General features: G+C 43.2%; 1 protein-coding gene across 9 annotated transcripts in view; it reads left to right on the top strand.

Annotated features, from left to right (window-relative positions):
- The window catches only part of arvcfb (ARVCF delta catenin family member b), a 248,251-nt gene that overhangs the window by 216,800 nt on the left and 14,510 nt on the right, over nucleotides 1–16,941 (top strand). For all 9 annotated transcript variants that reach the window (XM_039620658.1, XM_039620655.1, XM_039620651.1 and 6 more), the window contains 5 exons: nucleotides 10,436–10,563; nucleotides 12,887–13,037; nucleotides 13,847–14,039; nucleotides 14,883–14,994; nucleotides 15,343–15,430. In XM_039620658.1, coding sequence (XP_039476592.1) covers nucleotides 10,436–10,563; nucleotides 12,887–13,037; nucleotides 13,847–14,039; nucleotides 14,883–14,994; nucleotides 15,343–15,430 — 672 coding nt within the window. The remainder of the gene's footprint in view (nucleotides 1–10,435; nucleotides 10,564–12,886; nucleotides 13,038–13,846; nucleotides 14,040–14,882; nucleotides 14,995–15,342; nucleotides 15,431–16,941) is intronic.

Raw genomic sequence — 16,941 nt, forward strand, 5'->3', positions numbered from 1 at the left:
ACCTAGAGTGGAAATCCCTCCACCACCAAACACCATCACAGCCATCGTCATGCATTACAAACTCTGCTCTATTGTAAAGCAATCCCTCTACAGTGAAGCAGTTTTTCTACTCTTGGCTCTGCGTGATGCCATTGAGAATAGATATGTGTTACATGGTCATCTCAGGCACATGGCCCTGGTCGTGAAGAAAGCAGCCCCATCCGTCTTTGAGGACCAGCCAATCAGAAGAAATTTAGAAAGCGGTGGTAGCTAAAAATGAGTATCAGCTAATAGAGCCAGAGACAATGACAGTGAAACATGATTATTTTTAAAAAGTGTTGTCGTGCCATCTTAGGAAGGACTCATAACTACACATAACAAATATTTATGTTTCATGTTTTCATTAAATTTATTTCATTAAAACACCAAACACTGGTGTCGATACCGGTCTTAAAATCCTTTGCTGGTCAGGCTCTAAAAATGAGCTGAGGGTTTTGCACAAATGAGTCTTTTTGAACTGTGAATCATGCATTTCTGCTGCATTGTCCAAGAATAAAAACGTAGAGCTGGAAGGAGCATCAAATGTTTGTAAGTTGAATGAAAATGATCCACGTGCTGTATGTATTGGCATCAAATATTAACCGCTGTTATTGGCAGCTTTCAAGCAACAAAGATAGCCGCACCTCTAGTCTGTGTGTGTGTGTGTGTTTAAGCCTTATTACTTTCCTTCATCCGGACTGTGGGCTCAGGCCCTCACAGCCCACACACACACCCACCCCCCTTAGTCCATCTTCTTTAGTTCTTGGCCTCTATCTTCAGTCCTCGTTCCAGTCACTGCCATATCTCTATTAACCCACCCCACCCCACCCTCTTCTCAAACACACACACACCACACACACCAGCAGTCGACAGGATTATCTAGGCTTATTCCCGAAGGCTGGACACCCAAACTCCAAACCCCCTCCCCAAACTGCAGAGCACATCATTTAGCTAGTGCTGCAGTGCATCAGTTTTTCTTATTGTAGACTGTAAATGGCTCCCCCCCCTTTCTTTTCATCTTGATGCCCTGAAACGATCCATGCATCTCTGTGGACTATTTGCCAGACAGCTGTCCCATTCACCATGCAACATTCATAGCTCAGCTCCACTCAGTCACGATTTTTTGCTTGATCCAACCTTCTCCTCTTTGCTCCTTATACGTTTGTCCTTTCCTCTACCTCACCCACTATATTATTCCTTCCCTCCTTTGACCCTGTTCACCTGCTTTGTTGTGCCTTTTTTTCCCCATTCCTCTCCCTTCTCCCAGCATCTGTTTTCTTTTCCTCCTTGCTCCCTTTCCTACCCACCCAATCCCCACTTAGTCTCTCTTCTTCACATTCCCACTGTTCTCCCCTTCTTCCCTTTTCTTCCTTCTCTCCTCGCTTCTCCTGAGCTTCTGTTGCTACGCAATTTCCTTGTGAAATATCTGTCAGATGTGGAGAGGTGTAGTGCGTCGGGAATTGACTGTAAGGTGGAATTTGCGGTGAAAGCACAACATCGCCCTGACAACTTAAGCTTATATTTCAGACTTTCAGGCGCAGGTGAGCAACTTAAACTGCCAAATAAGAAACAGGAAATGTTGCCGTTCCCACGCAAACACATACACACACCTTGTCTCTGTGGGACCTGGACTCCTCGCTCTCTTTACCTTTATTTCTTCCTCTCTCTACCATTTTCTTGCCCTCTATCTCTTCCTCTCTGGCAGCCTCTTGCTGTAGCCTGAGTTTTTGGTTTCGTTTGTGTCTGGGTGAGGACGTGACTTGACTGAGTAAGGAAAGCAGCCACTCAAGGTGATGCTGGTACGCACTCCACTCTCAGACATGCACGTGCACACACACACAAATACAATAAAACACTCACAGGCGCGCACACACGCCCCTCCACTCTGAAACACTTGATCATCTGACGCTATTGTTGCAAAACATAAACTTACACGAGGCGCCTGGAGGGCTTAGCCACTAATTACAGCTCTCAGGTCGGCATTTTTAGCCAGTGGCTGTGGAATTATGGGAATTAGGTAAGTATGAGAAGGATCCCTATTTACAAACTACTCCAAGCTATGGTGTCCAGTTTGGCTTTCTAATTCCTGCCTTGAACACATTACCTCAGAATAATATGCAGCGCCTAAATGCTGCGTTATGCTCCATGCACACTGAAATGCAGCATGTTCCTTTTTGTTTTGCCGTTTCTGGCCCAACTGTCTCCAGTGAACCTTGAATGAGCCGATTTGTTAGTGGCGATGGAGAGGTGGTTTCCATGGCAACTTTCGTACCATCATCGTGTACTTTTTCATTTCTACATATTGTCTGCATCAGTAGCTTAAAGCAGTTTTGGCTCGTGTGCTACATTTTGTGTCTGTGGCGCAGATTTGACAGGTGGTGAGAGGAGACTGAAAGACGGTGGAAGAAAGCAAGCAGAGAAACAGGAAGGAGACGGAGGGATAGAAAACAAATGTGCTCAACAGCACACTTCTCTGTATCAATTTTTTCTCCATTTGTAGCCAATGTAATGGCACAGCCAACACATGCATCTGCGGGATGCAGCTGGTAGCTTGTCATACTCCACAGCAGATTTTTATGGGCGACGGGGCTGACCGGCACGACAGGCACCAAAACTGTGTTAACATTACCTGGGAATTGAAAGCAGCAGTGACAAACTCTCACATGTTTCAAGGGAACCCATTCTGCTTTTTCATTATTTTCTGTTTTGTATATTCTGTACAGTTACAGTGCAATAGTCAGTTCTCATATTTATTTACATGAGTAAAACTTGAAGGGCTTATAACTGCTCTGAATGGTCAGTTTCTGTCACATGATTCTGCATCCAACCCTAGGTATTACTCTACATCTTTATTGAATATTCCTGCAGTCTTACTTTTCTCTAATTTAAACCCAAAACATAAAAAGCAGTGCCAAACTAACAAATTACCTGCTCTCAAAACGCAATCAATTTTTTTCTAAAAACAAGGCTAAGTTAAGAACTTAATTGAAACATCAGTCATCTAAATAAAACTTGTATGGCTTCTGTGCAAGAGTACCACATTAATTAACCCTATTTAACATATTAAGAATGGAGTTTGACATAAGCTATATGTGTCTGCAGCGCGTTCATTGTTGTAGTTTCTAACATTAATGTGAACATGACACAATGATTCAATGTTTAAGCAGTAATGTGGCACTAATTACAGAAAACAAGTTCTAATATAGACCCCAATTCTTTTGATATTACTATTAGAGCCTACATTCAATTCTGGACTTTGAAATGGTTTGTTACAGCCATGTATTCACATTTGTCATAATTAATAGAAAATGGAATGTATCCCATTGTAGCCCATTGTGTTATTATTTCCAAATAAAAGCACCTAGGTACATAACATTAAACTTTTACAAGGCGTCAAGTATCCAAACCTAGTTATATCTCTAACTACCTCATGTTTCTACAATAGGTGATGTGTAGTATCTGACAACTGTGTCTAAACATTGTTCGATACTAATTTTGAAAGCCATTTGTTCAATAGGAACTTGTTATGAAAGCCTGATTCATACTCTGCGCAACTTGGAAAGTGACAAGTTTCACCAATATGTTTTTCATCTAAAGGGAAATAACATCTCCAACCGACAGAAACTCTAATATAAACTAACACCTCCACCTGGGGGCTTAAAACACTATTGCATTAGCAGGAGGGACATTGGAAACAAACAGCCATTGCATTACGGCTGTCGATCCACTGAGAGGCCAGATAGCTGCGAGGCACATTCTTGAGTAAGCCATAGAAAACCTAATACAACTGTGGCTCAGTACTGAGAAGTCCATCGGCTTTGTGTCTGTGTCCAAGGTTCAGTGGCTGAAACTAGAGATATGGAGCATTTCTGCTGGCCTTAGTTAAAAGAGTACTTGGACATTCTGGACAGTTGGTGTCAGTTCATCTGCAGGTTTTTGCTACCGGTGATGATCTGTCCTCTTTGGACAAAAAGCCCGCAGCAGGACTCTGCAGGCCTGTCAGCACCAGGAAGACGGGACACTCTCTTGTCACTGCAGAAACAGCTTGCTGCAAAGAGTGCTTTTGTGCTAAATGGTAGGAAACCAGCTTTCATGGACCAAACTCTTGGTCTTGGTGGAACAGAACCCCCTGCAGTGAAATGGCACACTGCAGACAGAGGAAGGGAGTGACAAAGAGGTCTACACATTTGCCTTGTGCCTTTAGCTATATGTTTTCTCCTGTGGTCCACTCTTTTACCAGCTCCCCCTCCCCTTCTCTTCATCCACATCATCATGCCAGTATATCTTTTTGCTCCAAAGCTGATGGGTAGCTGTCCAAAAGATGGGCCAGTTGCCACCTTCTGCCTTTCTTTGTCAACATCCAACAAACTAAGGCCAACCACTATGTGGGTATGCTAATGTGTGCTGCCCTGGGGCTGCCCGCAGAGATGCCGGGCTGCCTGCAGAGATGCCAATCTGCAGCGGGAGCCAACTGGCTATGAGAGGAGAAAATGATGCTTTGACTCCTGGACCCTGTCAATCTGAAGGGGTGACTGGAGGGTGAACTGCCGTGGCACACCATCAGCGTGCTCTGTTTTGGCCCCTCTCTGCTTCAGGTCTGCTGGGAGGGAATGTGATCCTACATCACATGTTTTCCCTCTGGCACAGGATGAGTACACTAGTGTGTTCTGAATCAGCTGAACCAGACAGGGGTCAAATTGATTTTGCAAAAGAGTGTTTGTTATCAGTGTGACCTACGTGGAGGAGCTGATTTTCACTGTGGTTTGCCACAACAGCAATTACACCAGAGAGAGCAATGGAAGGGATTTGAAAGATTTGAATGTACTTTTGTGCGATTTATACGCTGCATTAACATGCATCTCATATCGGGGCCTAATTACATTCACACCTGACATTAAGATGCGTCTCAAGCATACAAATGGGATTTCCACTTCTCTAACTGTTAGATTCACTACATGTCCATGTAATATTTCACATTCACCAGAAAGGAAGCATCTACTATACCAGTCCCCACAGATACTTCCATCCAGTCCTTCCAAGTAGACATATTTCTAGTTTGTAGGACATCACAGTTGAGCCCAGCAATTTAAGACACCTTAATTGTTGCTCCTCCTACGTTGGACTGGATAGATGTCAGCATGGTCACTTTGCTACCTTGTGCAGCGTCAAGCAACACCTCTCTATCAAAGGTCTGATCTTAGTCGAGCAGATCTCCTGCAGTAATATGACGAGACTCGGGGAAGGAGGAGAAAACAATCGAATTTTTGCTACAGCAGCTTCTCTGTGCGATCAGAAACATGGGCCCACTGACCACCTTTAAAGCAGGCCTCCCGTAATTGACAGATAAATTGCATAAATTCCGGCCGCTCTAATTCTTACTATCCATCATGTTTTGAAAAACTGACACGGTGTGTAAACTCCATCCATCTGGTGCTCCTCCAAGCAACAACAATAACAACAAAGCGTAATTTTCAAACGCTGTACGACTGGAATTGCCTCTGCATAGCCTGCCAATTTCCTTGTTTTGTTTACACGGCTCCACCGTTTACCTTTTAGTTTTTAATGAACTCGAGAGAGTCGTGACCATTATTATGTTGGTGGCGTACCACTTTTAATGATGTGCTGTTTTAGCTGTCGCCATGCTATGGCTCTGCCCTGCGGAAGTCTTCATTAGCACTGTAGCACTCTCCCATGTGCCTGCTTGTACTTATATAAGGAGGTATAAATATAAAGAGGACTGGCAGGGTTAAACGCGTATGAGAGTGGAGACTCGATAACTTCAGGCTGCCCCATTGTGGTGGTCTGATTTATTTATGCAGGAAGAGAAGGTCATCCTGTGGTCAGTCTAGCATTATGAGCTATTTCTCCGGACTTTTTCTTACTTTACCTTCCACGTGTTTCTCTGATGCTCAATCGGAGCTGTTTTACAATGAGAGTAACAGGAAAAAGCTGTTATGTGAAAATTACTTCAGTATGTTATAAGAGATGCTTTCTTTTTTCTTGCTGTTTTCTATTTTTCTGCTTGCCACTCTCTTTATCCCCCCCTCTCTCCTATGAGTTGTAAAAAGTGATGGGGCATCATGTCCTTCCTGTTCAGATGGAAGTGTTGCGTGCTCCTAGTGTATTGGAAATGGAGCAGTGAATAAATAGAGTGCTTGCAGGATGCAGAAGGAGACCGTGTTCTTGATCTAGTCGGGGTTGGTCGATGAACATCGCTTTCATCACAAGGGCTTGATGTGTTTGTGTGCGTGTATGGGGCTGTTTGAAGAGGTATGTATCGAGTTCTGCCTGAATGCAGCAAACTGTCTGAGAGCAAGGCAAATTGCTCTGGAGAACCGAGTCGATGAGTGTGTGAATCGGAGAGAAGCGCCTTCATTATGCTCACATACATGTGCTGCGTGTGGATTCGTGTGTGCGTTGCTACCTTGCTCATCAGTTAATCCATTATCATTTACCGGCCTGTCACAACCTGCGAAGGTAATAGTGTGGGCACTTGAACTGAATTAATGCTATGGCTCTGCACCGAGCGTCACTCAATCACTTCAACTTAACTTCATTTCTAACCCAGTTTTCATGCACCGCGGCCCCACAGAGTCCCCTCTCTCCAGTGATAATTGAGCTCCACCTCGATTGCAGGAGTTGTCGCCATCGTCGTCTACTTGGAAAAGAAACCCCCCTCTCCTCCCCTCTCACCTCATTTAGGGACGAGCTTGTTACTGACTGTGCCGTTCTGTGTTTGTGTGTGACAGTGTTGTGTGTTTGCATGCGCTGACTTCAGAGCAGAGCTCAGCGGGAGTCTTTTGTGTGGTGTGAAGCAGGGAAGTCAAACCCATTTTATCTTAAGTGGGCTGGACCAGTGAAACTCTCTTTTGTCAGTGAAAAGAAGTTTAACTCCACATTTAATCCCTGACATATCTTTATGTAACAACAACGTATTGTAATTTCAACAGTATGTATCAGTTTGGAGTCTTTACTGGGCTGATTCAGGCCCCTGGGTCTTATGTTTGACACCCCTGGTATAAAAGATAAAATTACAACTAGTAAGATGTCAAATGTTAGTCCAAACTTTGACTTACATTCACTTTCATCCCTGTGCAAAGTAAATGTTTTCTTTCACCCTCTGGTCTCATCATTGACTTGAAAGCTGCACCTCACACCTTGTGCTATTTGTCAGATACTGCAGAAGGCAACAATATCATCCAGGGTGCTGAGAGGTCCAGTTAAGTAACTAATTAGTGAAGCTTGGCAGATGCTGCTAAGTTTAGTTACATTTGTTATGAAGGCGGAAAATGGCTATGGTTACCAAAAGCATTGTTAGTACTAGGCTGTAAGCACACTGAGGTGAGGTATATTAACTGGGCAATCTACAGGGATCTACTCGCTTTTGGAGCTGGCCTCAGTCGGCCTTTAGAGGAAGTACAGTTTTTTGGAATGTCCCTTTAGATTTATTGTTCTTCCCGAGAGGCTGCAGCCTGCTACAAACAGATGTTTGCTACTATTGGAAACAGCACCGATGAGTGCTGTGAAATTGCAGTAAAATTGTAACAATGAAGGCTGTAAAAACAACAATGAAGAAAAACAATAAACAGAAAGAAGCAAAAACTAAAGTTACAGCTTAGAGGAACTTTTTCATTCTATTATCAGTTAGCCCAATAAATCAACACATACATTTTGGGGATTAATGCAGATTGAAGTACATTGTGTTAGCATACGTTTAACATTTAAATACCGGACTTTGGCTTGTATTTACATGATCTTGCATTTGATCTGCTTTGCTAAAAGGTTTTGATACTTCTCTGTACTCGCAAGAGAAGTATTAAGTACTAGTGCTCAACTTTAATTAGATATTTAGTTGAAAAATGGGGAAACTCAGAAGTTGATATGCATGCTCTCCATGCTACACCTCAGGATTGAATCCATCATATTCAAGTAATCTCACCGTGTTTGCAGTCTCACAGAATATAGGGCCGTGGGTCGCCCTGAGCCAAGGTCACGTCACACTGACAGCTCATCTCCGTGTCCAAACTGTAATTCTGCCTAACAAACTGACAACAGCAGGCCAAAAGGCAAGCAGGAGATGACTGATGACAACAACAACAACAACACTTCAGTGTACAGTTGCCAACAGAACTTGACCTGGCTTGCACTAATTAGTAAAGACCTCAGGGACTTGGTGCTGACATTAAGCCCTTTCCAAAAACTGCTGAGTAAAAGGCTCTGGCAGAGATACTTAACATCTCAACAGTGAGAAAATTCCACTAAGGCTAAAGGAATTAGTTTAAACGCTTAGTGAATTTCCCCCTCCATTTTCCTCTCCTTTGTTGAACTGTGCACGTCTTTCATTTGTAAAACTCCAATTTCATAAGTCTCTTCGCTTGGGTGCCAGACCAAAACCCCAGGAATTTCAAGATGGAGGGAGTGTGGATTTGCAGATTATGTTACAGGAAAAGAAAGCGCCATAGTATGCACAGTTTTGGAGTGCAGAAAAAGCTTCCAAAGGTTTAACGTGGCTGACATTTTGTGTAAAGAGAATCTGCTTTGGAGATGAAATGTCTGTCAACAAGACTGCCTGCTTGATAGGTTCCAGTTTGCTGAGTGTGCACCCAGTAGGCCCAGAAATATGAGGCGCGTGAAGAATGTTGCTGAGTGTCTGGTTTGTAATCCCCACCCACCCACCCCCTTTCTTGCGTTGCCCCTGAGAAAAAAAGTGATTCATGTTTTAGCACGTGATTACAACTCGGGGGGTAGTCGGCTCCTCACTCTGCTTCATTTTTGAAAGTAACTTCTGGAGCAGCACCTCCAGTAGCGATCTCCCAGTCTGGCAGTTCCTCCCACACGCCCTCTGGACGAGTGATCTCACGGGGAAGCGTCTCGGGGAAGAAAACCCCGCTTTTTGAGTGTTAACTACTATGTTGCTGTGTTTGAAATCTGGCAGTCAGAGCACTCTGGCTTCCGCTCTCTGCAAATTATGAGTGTGAGATGTGGATTTAGAAGCACAAATGTCAGTTTATGTGTTTATCTTGTACTTCTTGAGCACAAAAATGATACTCTCCTCTATTTTTTAGTCTCCTTCTACTAAAAAAAAGTGAGTCAATAAAAAAAGGGTACATTACCATAAGATGCCTTTTTATGGGTTTTGACTGCTGATTTTATATGTGGGCCCAAGTCACATTACAAAAGGAAAGAAATCTTTTTCTACATTTCAAGGATGTACTAAGAGCCTCGTGAACCTGCGCGCATTAATCAAACGGGGTTACTGTGCATCCCAGCTCCTATAATACGGGGCTTTTCAAATCGAACCTTGGAATTACTGGCCTTAGAGCACATGGGAAGAAGTAGCGGGTTATATATCCTTTCATTCGGACCTTCACGGATAGAAGAAGGATTTAAAATTGCATGTGCACTCCTGTTGAGGATAGGAAGGAAGCTGTGTTTCTGTAAAAGCTGATTTTAAAGCTTCAGCTAGCTTGTGATCTGGGCTGCAGAAGTCTGTTAAAGCCTCCGTGGGTAAAAGCTGTTTGCGCCCCCTGTATTGAAACACTGTTGCATTAGCTTTGTTTAGATTAGATGAGGTGGAGTGCTTCCTTTGCAGAATATAGCTGGTTCTTCAAAACTGGAAAGAAGTGTTTCGGTCAAGTCATCAAAATCTGTTGGGTGTCTTCCCTCTCTATGTGGCCTGCTCGCTCCAGTAAGGTGAGCAGATCAGTGTGTCTATTCACCCCGCTGAATCAGAAAAGTGTCATTTTGGTTCCTGTAAATCATTTGTTAGTGCAAAATAAGAAAAACCTTGGATGAATACATTTGATTTGATGCGATCCGACACCTCGGCCTCTCCCTGTGCCTGCTCTGTCTAATAGCTGATAATATAATTACATTTCCATCAGAGGGAGGCCTAATGATTGACTGTGCTGGAATGTCTTATGTGCTAGCGAGATAAACCTCCCTCTCAAATACTCTGGGTTTGGTGAGGGCTGTCGGATCAATAACCTCTCCTTCTTCTGTTCTCCTCATTTATAATTCTGAAGTGTTTTCAATGGTAATGCTTTAGTATTACTAAGTGGAAATTTATTAGGCGCTGCTCCAGCTTTTCTTCATAAAGGAGTTGTAGGCTGTTTAAAACCACATAGACACAGTGGGTTTCATCTCCTAACACTGTTTTGCATAGTTTTGTCCTCAGGAACATTTTCGAAAGTTTGCAGAAAGAACTGCGGTCCAAATTTTGTGGTGTCTGTCAAGGTTGTGTGCTATCACCAGAGGTGTTGTGCATTACGGCAAACCCAAGCGTCTTTTCCTGTTTTGCTGCGCCAAAGTACATTTCTTACGGACAGAGATGGGCTGTGTGAAGGTGCTGAGGTCTAACTATCTTTCTGGCTACAGATTCTAACCAGTGTGTTTGTTTCTCTGTATTTCCCTGCAGGCTTTGAGCTGCTGTATCAGCCAGAGGTGGTGAGGCTCTACCTCTCTCTGCTGACAGAGAGCCAGAACTATAACACCCTAGAGGCAGCTGCTGGGGCTCTGCAAAACCTCAGCGCTGGACAGTGGACTGTGAGTACTGGGTTGGGGTGTTACCGTATCCTGTTGGCTTTTTTTCTCCCTCATTTATATTTTTACAGCTTCTGTCCTCATCTTTAACCTTGTACATGTCCTGCGATGGTAGCAAAAAGACCAAGTCTGCTCTCCCTCCCTGGGAGACAAACACTGTTCTTTTGTCGATGCTGGTGGTGTATAACGGCTGTGCCATGACTGCAGGTTTTTGTAATAATAAGATGGATCTGTTACTCCCCACTTGTCATACACAATGTCAGGCATACCATTATGACTGCTGACAGGTGAAGTGAAGAACACTGATTAACTCTTCATCATGGCGCCTGTTAGTAGGTGGGATATATCAGGGGGAAAGTGAACATTTTATCAAGTTTGACAAGGGTTAAATTGTGATGGCTAGACGACTCGGTCAGAGCATCTCGAAAACTGCAGCACTTGTCGGGTGTTCAAGGAGGGAACAGTGGGGAACCAGCAACAGGGTCATAGGCAGCCATGGGAGCCTCCACCTCGCAACTTACAGGACTTAAATGATCTGTTGCTAACATCTTGGTGCCAGACACTCTCCAAGAGTTTAGTTGAGTCCATCTCCCGATGGGTCACGGCTGTTTTGGCAGCAAAAGGCGAACCAACAGGATATTAGGCATACTGTTATGCCTGAATGGTGTGTATGGATTCTTGTGAAATCCTTGGTGTCACGTTTAAATACACAGAGTGCCATTTTTCAGCAGAGGGCAACTCTGAACCCTAAACACAACCCAAGCAAAGTAGTTGACACCCTAGGATGAGAATGTGTTGGCTGCCTTCTAAGAGCCAAAGTATGGATGTGGAAACTGATTTCTCAGACCCAGTTAAACCTCGCTCTAGGTAGCTCATGCACAATGTATTGCTGACTGGTTGCATTTGGATCAAGAAAGATGAAAACAGCATTGTTAAGCTAATGCTAGAAATAACGTTGTTAGTATATGGTTGTTTCTGTGATGGAGATTGAAGCTAAATTAAGTGTAGATACCTTTAGAATGGGATCCAGCAATTTAAGTAGCTCTAAATCAACAATCACTTCAACATGACAGCAGCACAAGACAGGGGTGGGTATTGATAACCATCAAGGTGGAATAATATTAGATAAGTGTTATATCTGTTATCCAGCACTCTCATCTCTGGTAGGTTTTTGCTTCTGATGATGGATTAGATGAGAAGCTGTGCAGTCAGGTCTACACATTTATTCCAGTTAGAGCATCTGTGGAGCTGCTGTCTGGCTTGCAGGCAGTAGTGAATTATCAACAGGGATGGCTGGTAGTCAGCTGCCAGTTTACGCGCAGCACCTCGGGCAAGAGCGGTCACTTATGTTTTCCAGCAGATGGGCTGTATTCAGCCCACGGCAGCATTATCGCAAAAGCTCTTCTCTTAACACCCAAGTGTCAGACTGTAAATACATCTTTCAGTCCTCAGATTTCATCAGCAGCAAAAAGTCCTCAGAGACGTGAGGAAAATCACCTGAAATCTTGATTTATTTATTTATTCATTTTTTTTCTTGTTTCGTTAGATCAGATTCAGCTCTGAATTTCTCATTCAATATATTTAATAATTCACATGTAGTGATTTTTAGCTAAGGTGCATATTTGGAGGTGGAAAAACTCTTTCCTGTTAGATGTTTTCCCTGGTAAGCATGATCAGAACGCCTGAGCAGGCTAACAGTAACCTGTGGAGCTGCTAACACACCAGACTGTCACATCTGGTAGCTGGACAAAGAGTGTCCTGCTCTCTCAGAGGATATCAGAGCTTCTACTTGAAATCCTCCTCATTCTTTGCTTCTGCTTAGTACCACGGGGAGTTCCCTGAATTCCAAGGCTTACTACTGCCACCTGGTGGCTCAGCTTTGACTGTCCTCTGCTTAATTACATCTCTTGGGTTATCAGCACTCCGAAGAGAAACCCTTTTATGTCAAGCTTAATGTTTCATGTTACGAAAAAATGAGAAGTAAAATCTACTGATGTTTAAATTAAGACAAATTAAATCACATGTCCATTCAGAGCCCCACTGTGTGATGTCGTGAATTACTTATGCCTAAGGAGCAGTGATGAGCTGCCTTGTAGTTACAGAACGACTTTCTGAGTGTGCATGGCCATGCATAGGTGGAGAATATTGCAGAAGTGTCCTCGCCCTCTGTGCTGGTGTCACAGAGATCGCATAGTTTCCTCTGTGGGACTTACCTTGGTGGCTCAAATGAAAGGATGTGCACTGATATTAGGGCTGATTCAAGTACTTTATAAAATTCTAAAGAATATAAAAAGCACTCACAGCATGCCCTTCTTTTGCCCTTCAGTGGTCCAACTACATCCGAGCCACAGTGCGGAAGGAGAAAGGTCTTCCCATCCTGGTGGAGCTGCTGCGCTCTGACTCTGACAAGGTGGTCCGAGCTGTGGCCATCGCTCTGCGCAACCTGTCCATTGATCGCCGCAACAAGGATCTAATCGGTACAAACAATTAGCAAAGCCACACAGTTGTTGTTGTTGTTGATGTTATTTTGGATGGCTACTGCAGTAATACCAATGAAGGTTTGCTATTATTCTATGAACGATTTGAACCACATTGTTTAAAAGGCTAACAAGTCTTTTCATGAAATAATTCTAACATGCCCGCATGTTCTGACCACTAGTTGGTGGGAGTGCAGTTATGATTCTATACCAATTTGCCCCTTTTGTTGATACAGTTTCCTTATAATAAGCCAGGGACGAATTGTGTGGCTCCCTCTCTTTTGAACAGTTTAACACTTCAAAGTCCATCCAAAGCCAACTCAGACGCAGCTTCCCCCATCGCATCTCATCGTATACTTCGTTCATCTCGCTACCATAAACTGCTGGGAAAGCATTTTTACATGAAAGGATTGTAGACTTTGTTTCATAAGTCTGGAGTCACATTAGAAAGGGTGTCACTTTATTCACGGGCACATAGAAAATGTGAAGCTGCTGCGTTTGAGAGTTTGTGTATTTTCATTACTCAGATTCCTACATGTCAGTGTTACATGTGGACACTAGACTTTTTTTTTTTTTTTTTACAATACATTAAAATTAGCTTTACATCCACCGAAGTCTCCGAGGTCAGCTTAATGACTTATTTTTGGAAATTTGACACAAAGCCTTAAAATTTAGAATCTTCCTAAAAAGGAAATACTGCCCAGGGAGGGAGCTGCTGGAGGTTTGTGCTCTCAGAGTGCTTTGTGTTTGACTCTTATTCTCCCTGTCACTGTCACCTGGTTAACCTTAAACACTAATTCACCATATAGGAAGTTATGCCATGCGGGACTTGGTGAGCAACCTGCCCAGCGGTCAGCAGCGACCAGCCAAGAACCTGGAGGAGGACACTGTGGTGGCCATCCTCAATACCATTCACGAGATCGTCACCGACAGCTCTGAAAACGCACGCTCACTCATCCAGGCCCAGGCCATCGAGAAACTGGTCGCCATCAATAGGACCAGGTAAGATTTTCTAAGTACAGTCGGACAAATATTGCATTGACGTTGCTCTACGACTGTTTTCCCCTTTCCTTACCGAGTCAAACTGAAGCAGCATGCTCATATCCATGAAAGCTCTGCATGAGGTGTGGCCATACTACTGAGACATAATTATAGTATGACCTTGTATGCAGTTTCATCATGAGCCTTCATATTAGTATTCATGGAGGATGAATAATGTAACGCGTCTCGTGACGGCGCGAGCTTGGCTACAGACACCACTGCCCACCTCACATTAATAAACAGGCTTTTAGAAGAGGAGGCCGTTCTCACAGTGGGTGTCTCTGTTGTACTCAGCGACTAGTAGCAAAAATTAAGATATTCAGGCTGATATTTTCAAGAGGTGTCTTATATAACCACATTGTTACTCACTGCAAATAAAGGCGTTAGAGCCGCACCACATTTTAAATGCACTTTTCAAAGGCCCGTCCTTGTGCGGTGATGTATTGATCATCCAGAGTCACTTTAACAAGCATGAATATACATAGTTCATTCACAGACCAAATAGCTAGTGTTTCCTCTCAGCCTCATGAGATTAGCTTTCTTTGAAGTGAGCCCCCTCTCTCGCACCCACATATAATTAATACTGGTGGCTCAGAGGTAGCTAATGAAAGGCAATGTGTATTCATCTGGCTGTGAATTAAAATCTAGACCCTGAAACTGCCCGGGGAACTCAAAAGTCTTTGAATGAAGAGATTGATTGCAGCGGTGCCTCGCTAGCACGCCCAGCTGTTACCGTTTTGCGATTAGGTGAGGTTACTTCTTCTACTAATTTCCTCTTTTTTTGGATGGGGGGGCCCTCTTCAGCCAATCAGCACGTGAAACGAAGGCAGCTTCCCATGTGCTGCAGACAGTGTGGAGTTATAAGGAGCTGAGGAACGCGTTGACCAAGGACGGGTGGAACAAAAGCCACTTCCAGGTATGGAACCGAAGTCGTCCTTCACAAATAATGTCAATCCAGAGTGTTGTTATTGTTCGCTCAGAAGGTTGAAACCATGTTTTGTAAACAGCTCCATTCAAATAGTTTTGAGAGTGGCTCTGTTTGCCGTTCCTGACATTGTAAAATAAATTCCAATAAATCTCCACTGACTAAAACTTGAATCAAGCTGTTCCCAATATCATGTTTACATCATCGAGACAACATAATTCATTTCTGATACTTAGCTCGTAAAATGTTATGAATCATTATGCGCTCAGTTCTTACCCCACATTAAGTTAAGTTGATCTGTATGTTACGATGTGCTTCCTGCTCCCTCTCCTCTCTCAGCCCACTGTGACGGCCACTCCTAAAGCAACCAAGAACGGCAAGCCGGGCTACGATGACACCACTCTGCCGCTGATGGAGAAGAACCAAGGTCAGTCAGTGCCTGTGTGGTAGAGTGTATGCTGTTGTTTGTGTCTGTTTCGAGGACTAAATGGGGTAGGACTAGGTTGGTGGAAAATGAAGACCACTTCAGTGACATTGTTGTGTAGCTCATTAGAAAGTAGTCCACCTATTCACCTCATGAAGAACGAGATGAATAATGTTAGGTCTCTTGTCACATGTGTAATCCTCAAAAATCTAAGATCAAAATAAAGACAGTAGATACATCTTTTTTTAGTGTTTTATGTGTGCAGTAACTACTCCATATGGCCTCCATATGTTTTGGTTTTTTTAATTTTATGGTCCTCACACCCTTTTGCTGATTTGCTTTTCACCATTCTGTCAACCTCAAGGAGCGAATGATAAATCTCTGCCTCTTCAAGTTGTCAAGTTATATTTTATACCCGTCCAATGGGAACAGTCTCATTAGCTGCAGTTGCAGGGCTCGCAAAATTTCAAAATCCCTGGTAGCCCTTCGGGCAGGCACTCTTCAGTTTGTGGTAGCCCAAAATAAATTTAAGTAGCCCGAATAAAAAAGAGAGCAATTTTTTGATTGATGTTTTGTTTCCTGTTTTGTTTCCGTTACAATATTATACATTAATGTATAATATTGTAACGGAAACAAAACATTAATCAAAAAATTGTTGAAACACAAATTACAACATTGTATAAAAATTACAATCGTCAACTCAAATACTTGGATCTAATTGAACAGAAATTTCTATGAACTTGTAAGAACTGTGCAGAACATGAATCAGTCTGTGTCAGATCCTGAATTTGAAATTTCCACTGAAGTCACGGGTAAGAGGCAAGTGGAACCAAGATCTAGGACATTTTTTTAGAAGTTTGCAAAGACTGCTAAATTTTGCCAATGGTAGTTCACTCTTTGCAACATAGCACGCTGGTCTAAACAGATTTTTCAGGTTTATTTTTAGTATGTTCTTTGCAATTGGTGTTTGTTCTGGGAAAGATATTGCAGACTGAGCAATAATGCATTTCTTGCATTTCTCATGGGTTCTAATGGGGGTCTTTCTTAAAATTACTGGTCCCAGTAACAAAGGCGCTTGTCGACTCAGAAATCGAGGGAAAACCAACAACACACCCGGCAGAACATTATGTTATTTACAGGGGTGCACATAAGTGGTCCGCAGGTGCGCATTTGCTGTCAAAATAAAAGACGCGCACCAGATAAGAAGTAGCAACGTGCGTTTGCGTACATATAAAAGGCACTGTTTTTGTCCACTAGAGTGGGACTTTCACGGCACATTCTGCACCACATCTCTGTGCGTTCATCATTTGTTTGAAGCCAGCTCACCTCCTGCAACCACTTTTCCGAGAATACGCGCTTCTTTTGTGGTTCGGACTCCTTCTGACATTTCTTTGGAGGTGGAGGAACACCAAAGTAATTGCTTAAAGGAGCTTCTTAGACATCTTTAAGAGTTCTAAACAAATGTCTGTCCTCCTCCAGAAAATCTGGAGGCGCGTGTTGTAACTTCTTATCTG

The sequence above is a fragment of the Oreochromis aureus genome, linkage group 12 (genome assembly GCF_013358895.1).
Source record: "Oreochromis aureus strain Israel breed Guangdong linkage group 12, ZZ_aureus, whole genome shotgun sequence".
Taxonomy (NCBI): domain Eukaryota; kingdom Metazoa; phylum Chordata; class Actinopteri; order Cichliformes; family Cichlidae; genus Oreochromis; species Oreochromis aureus.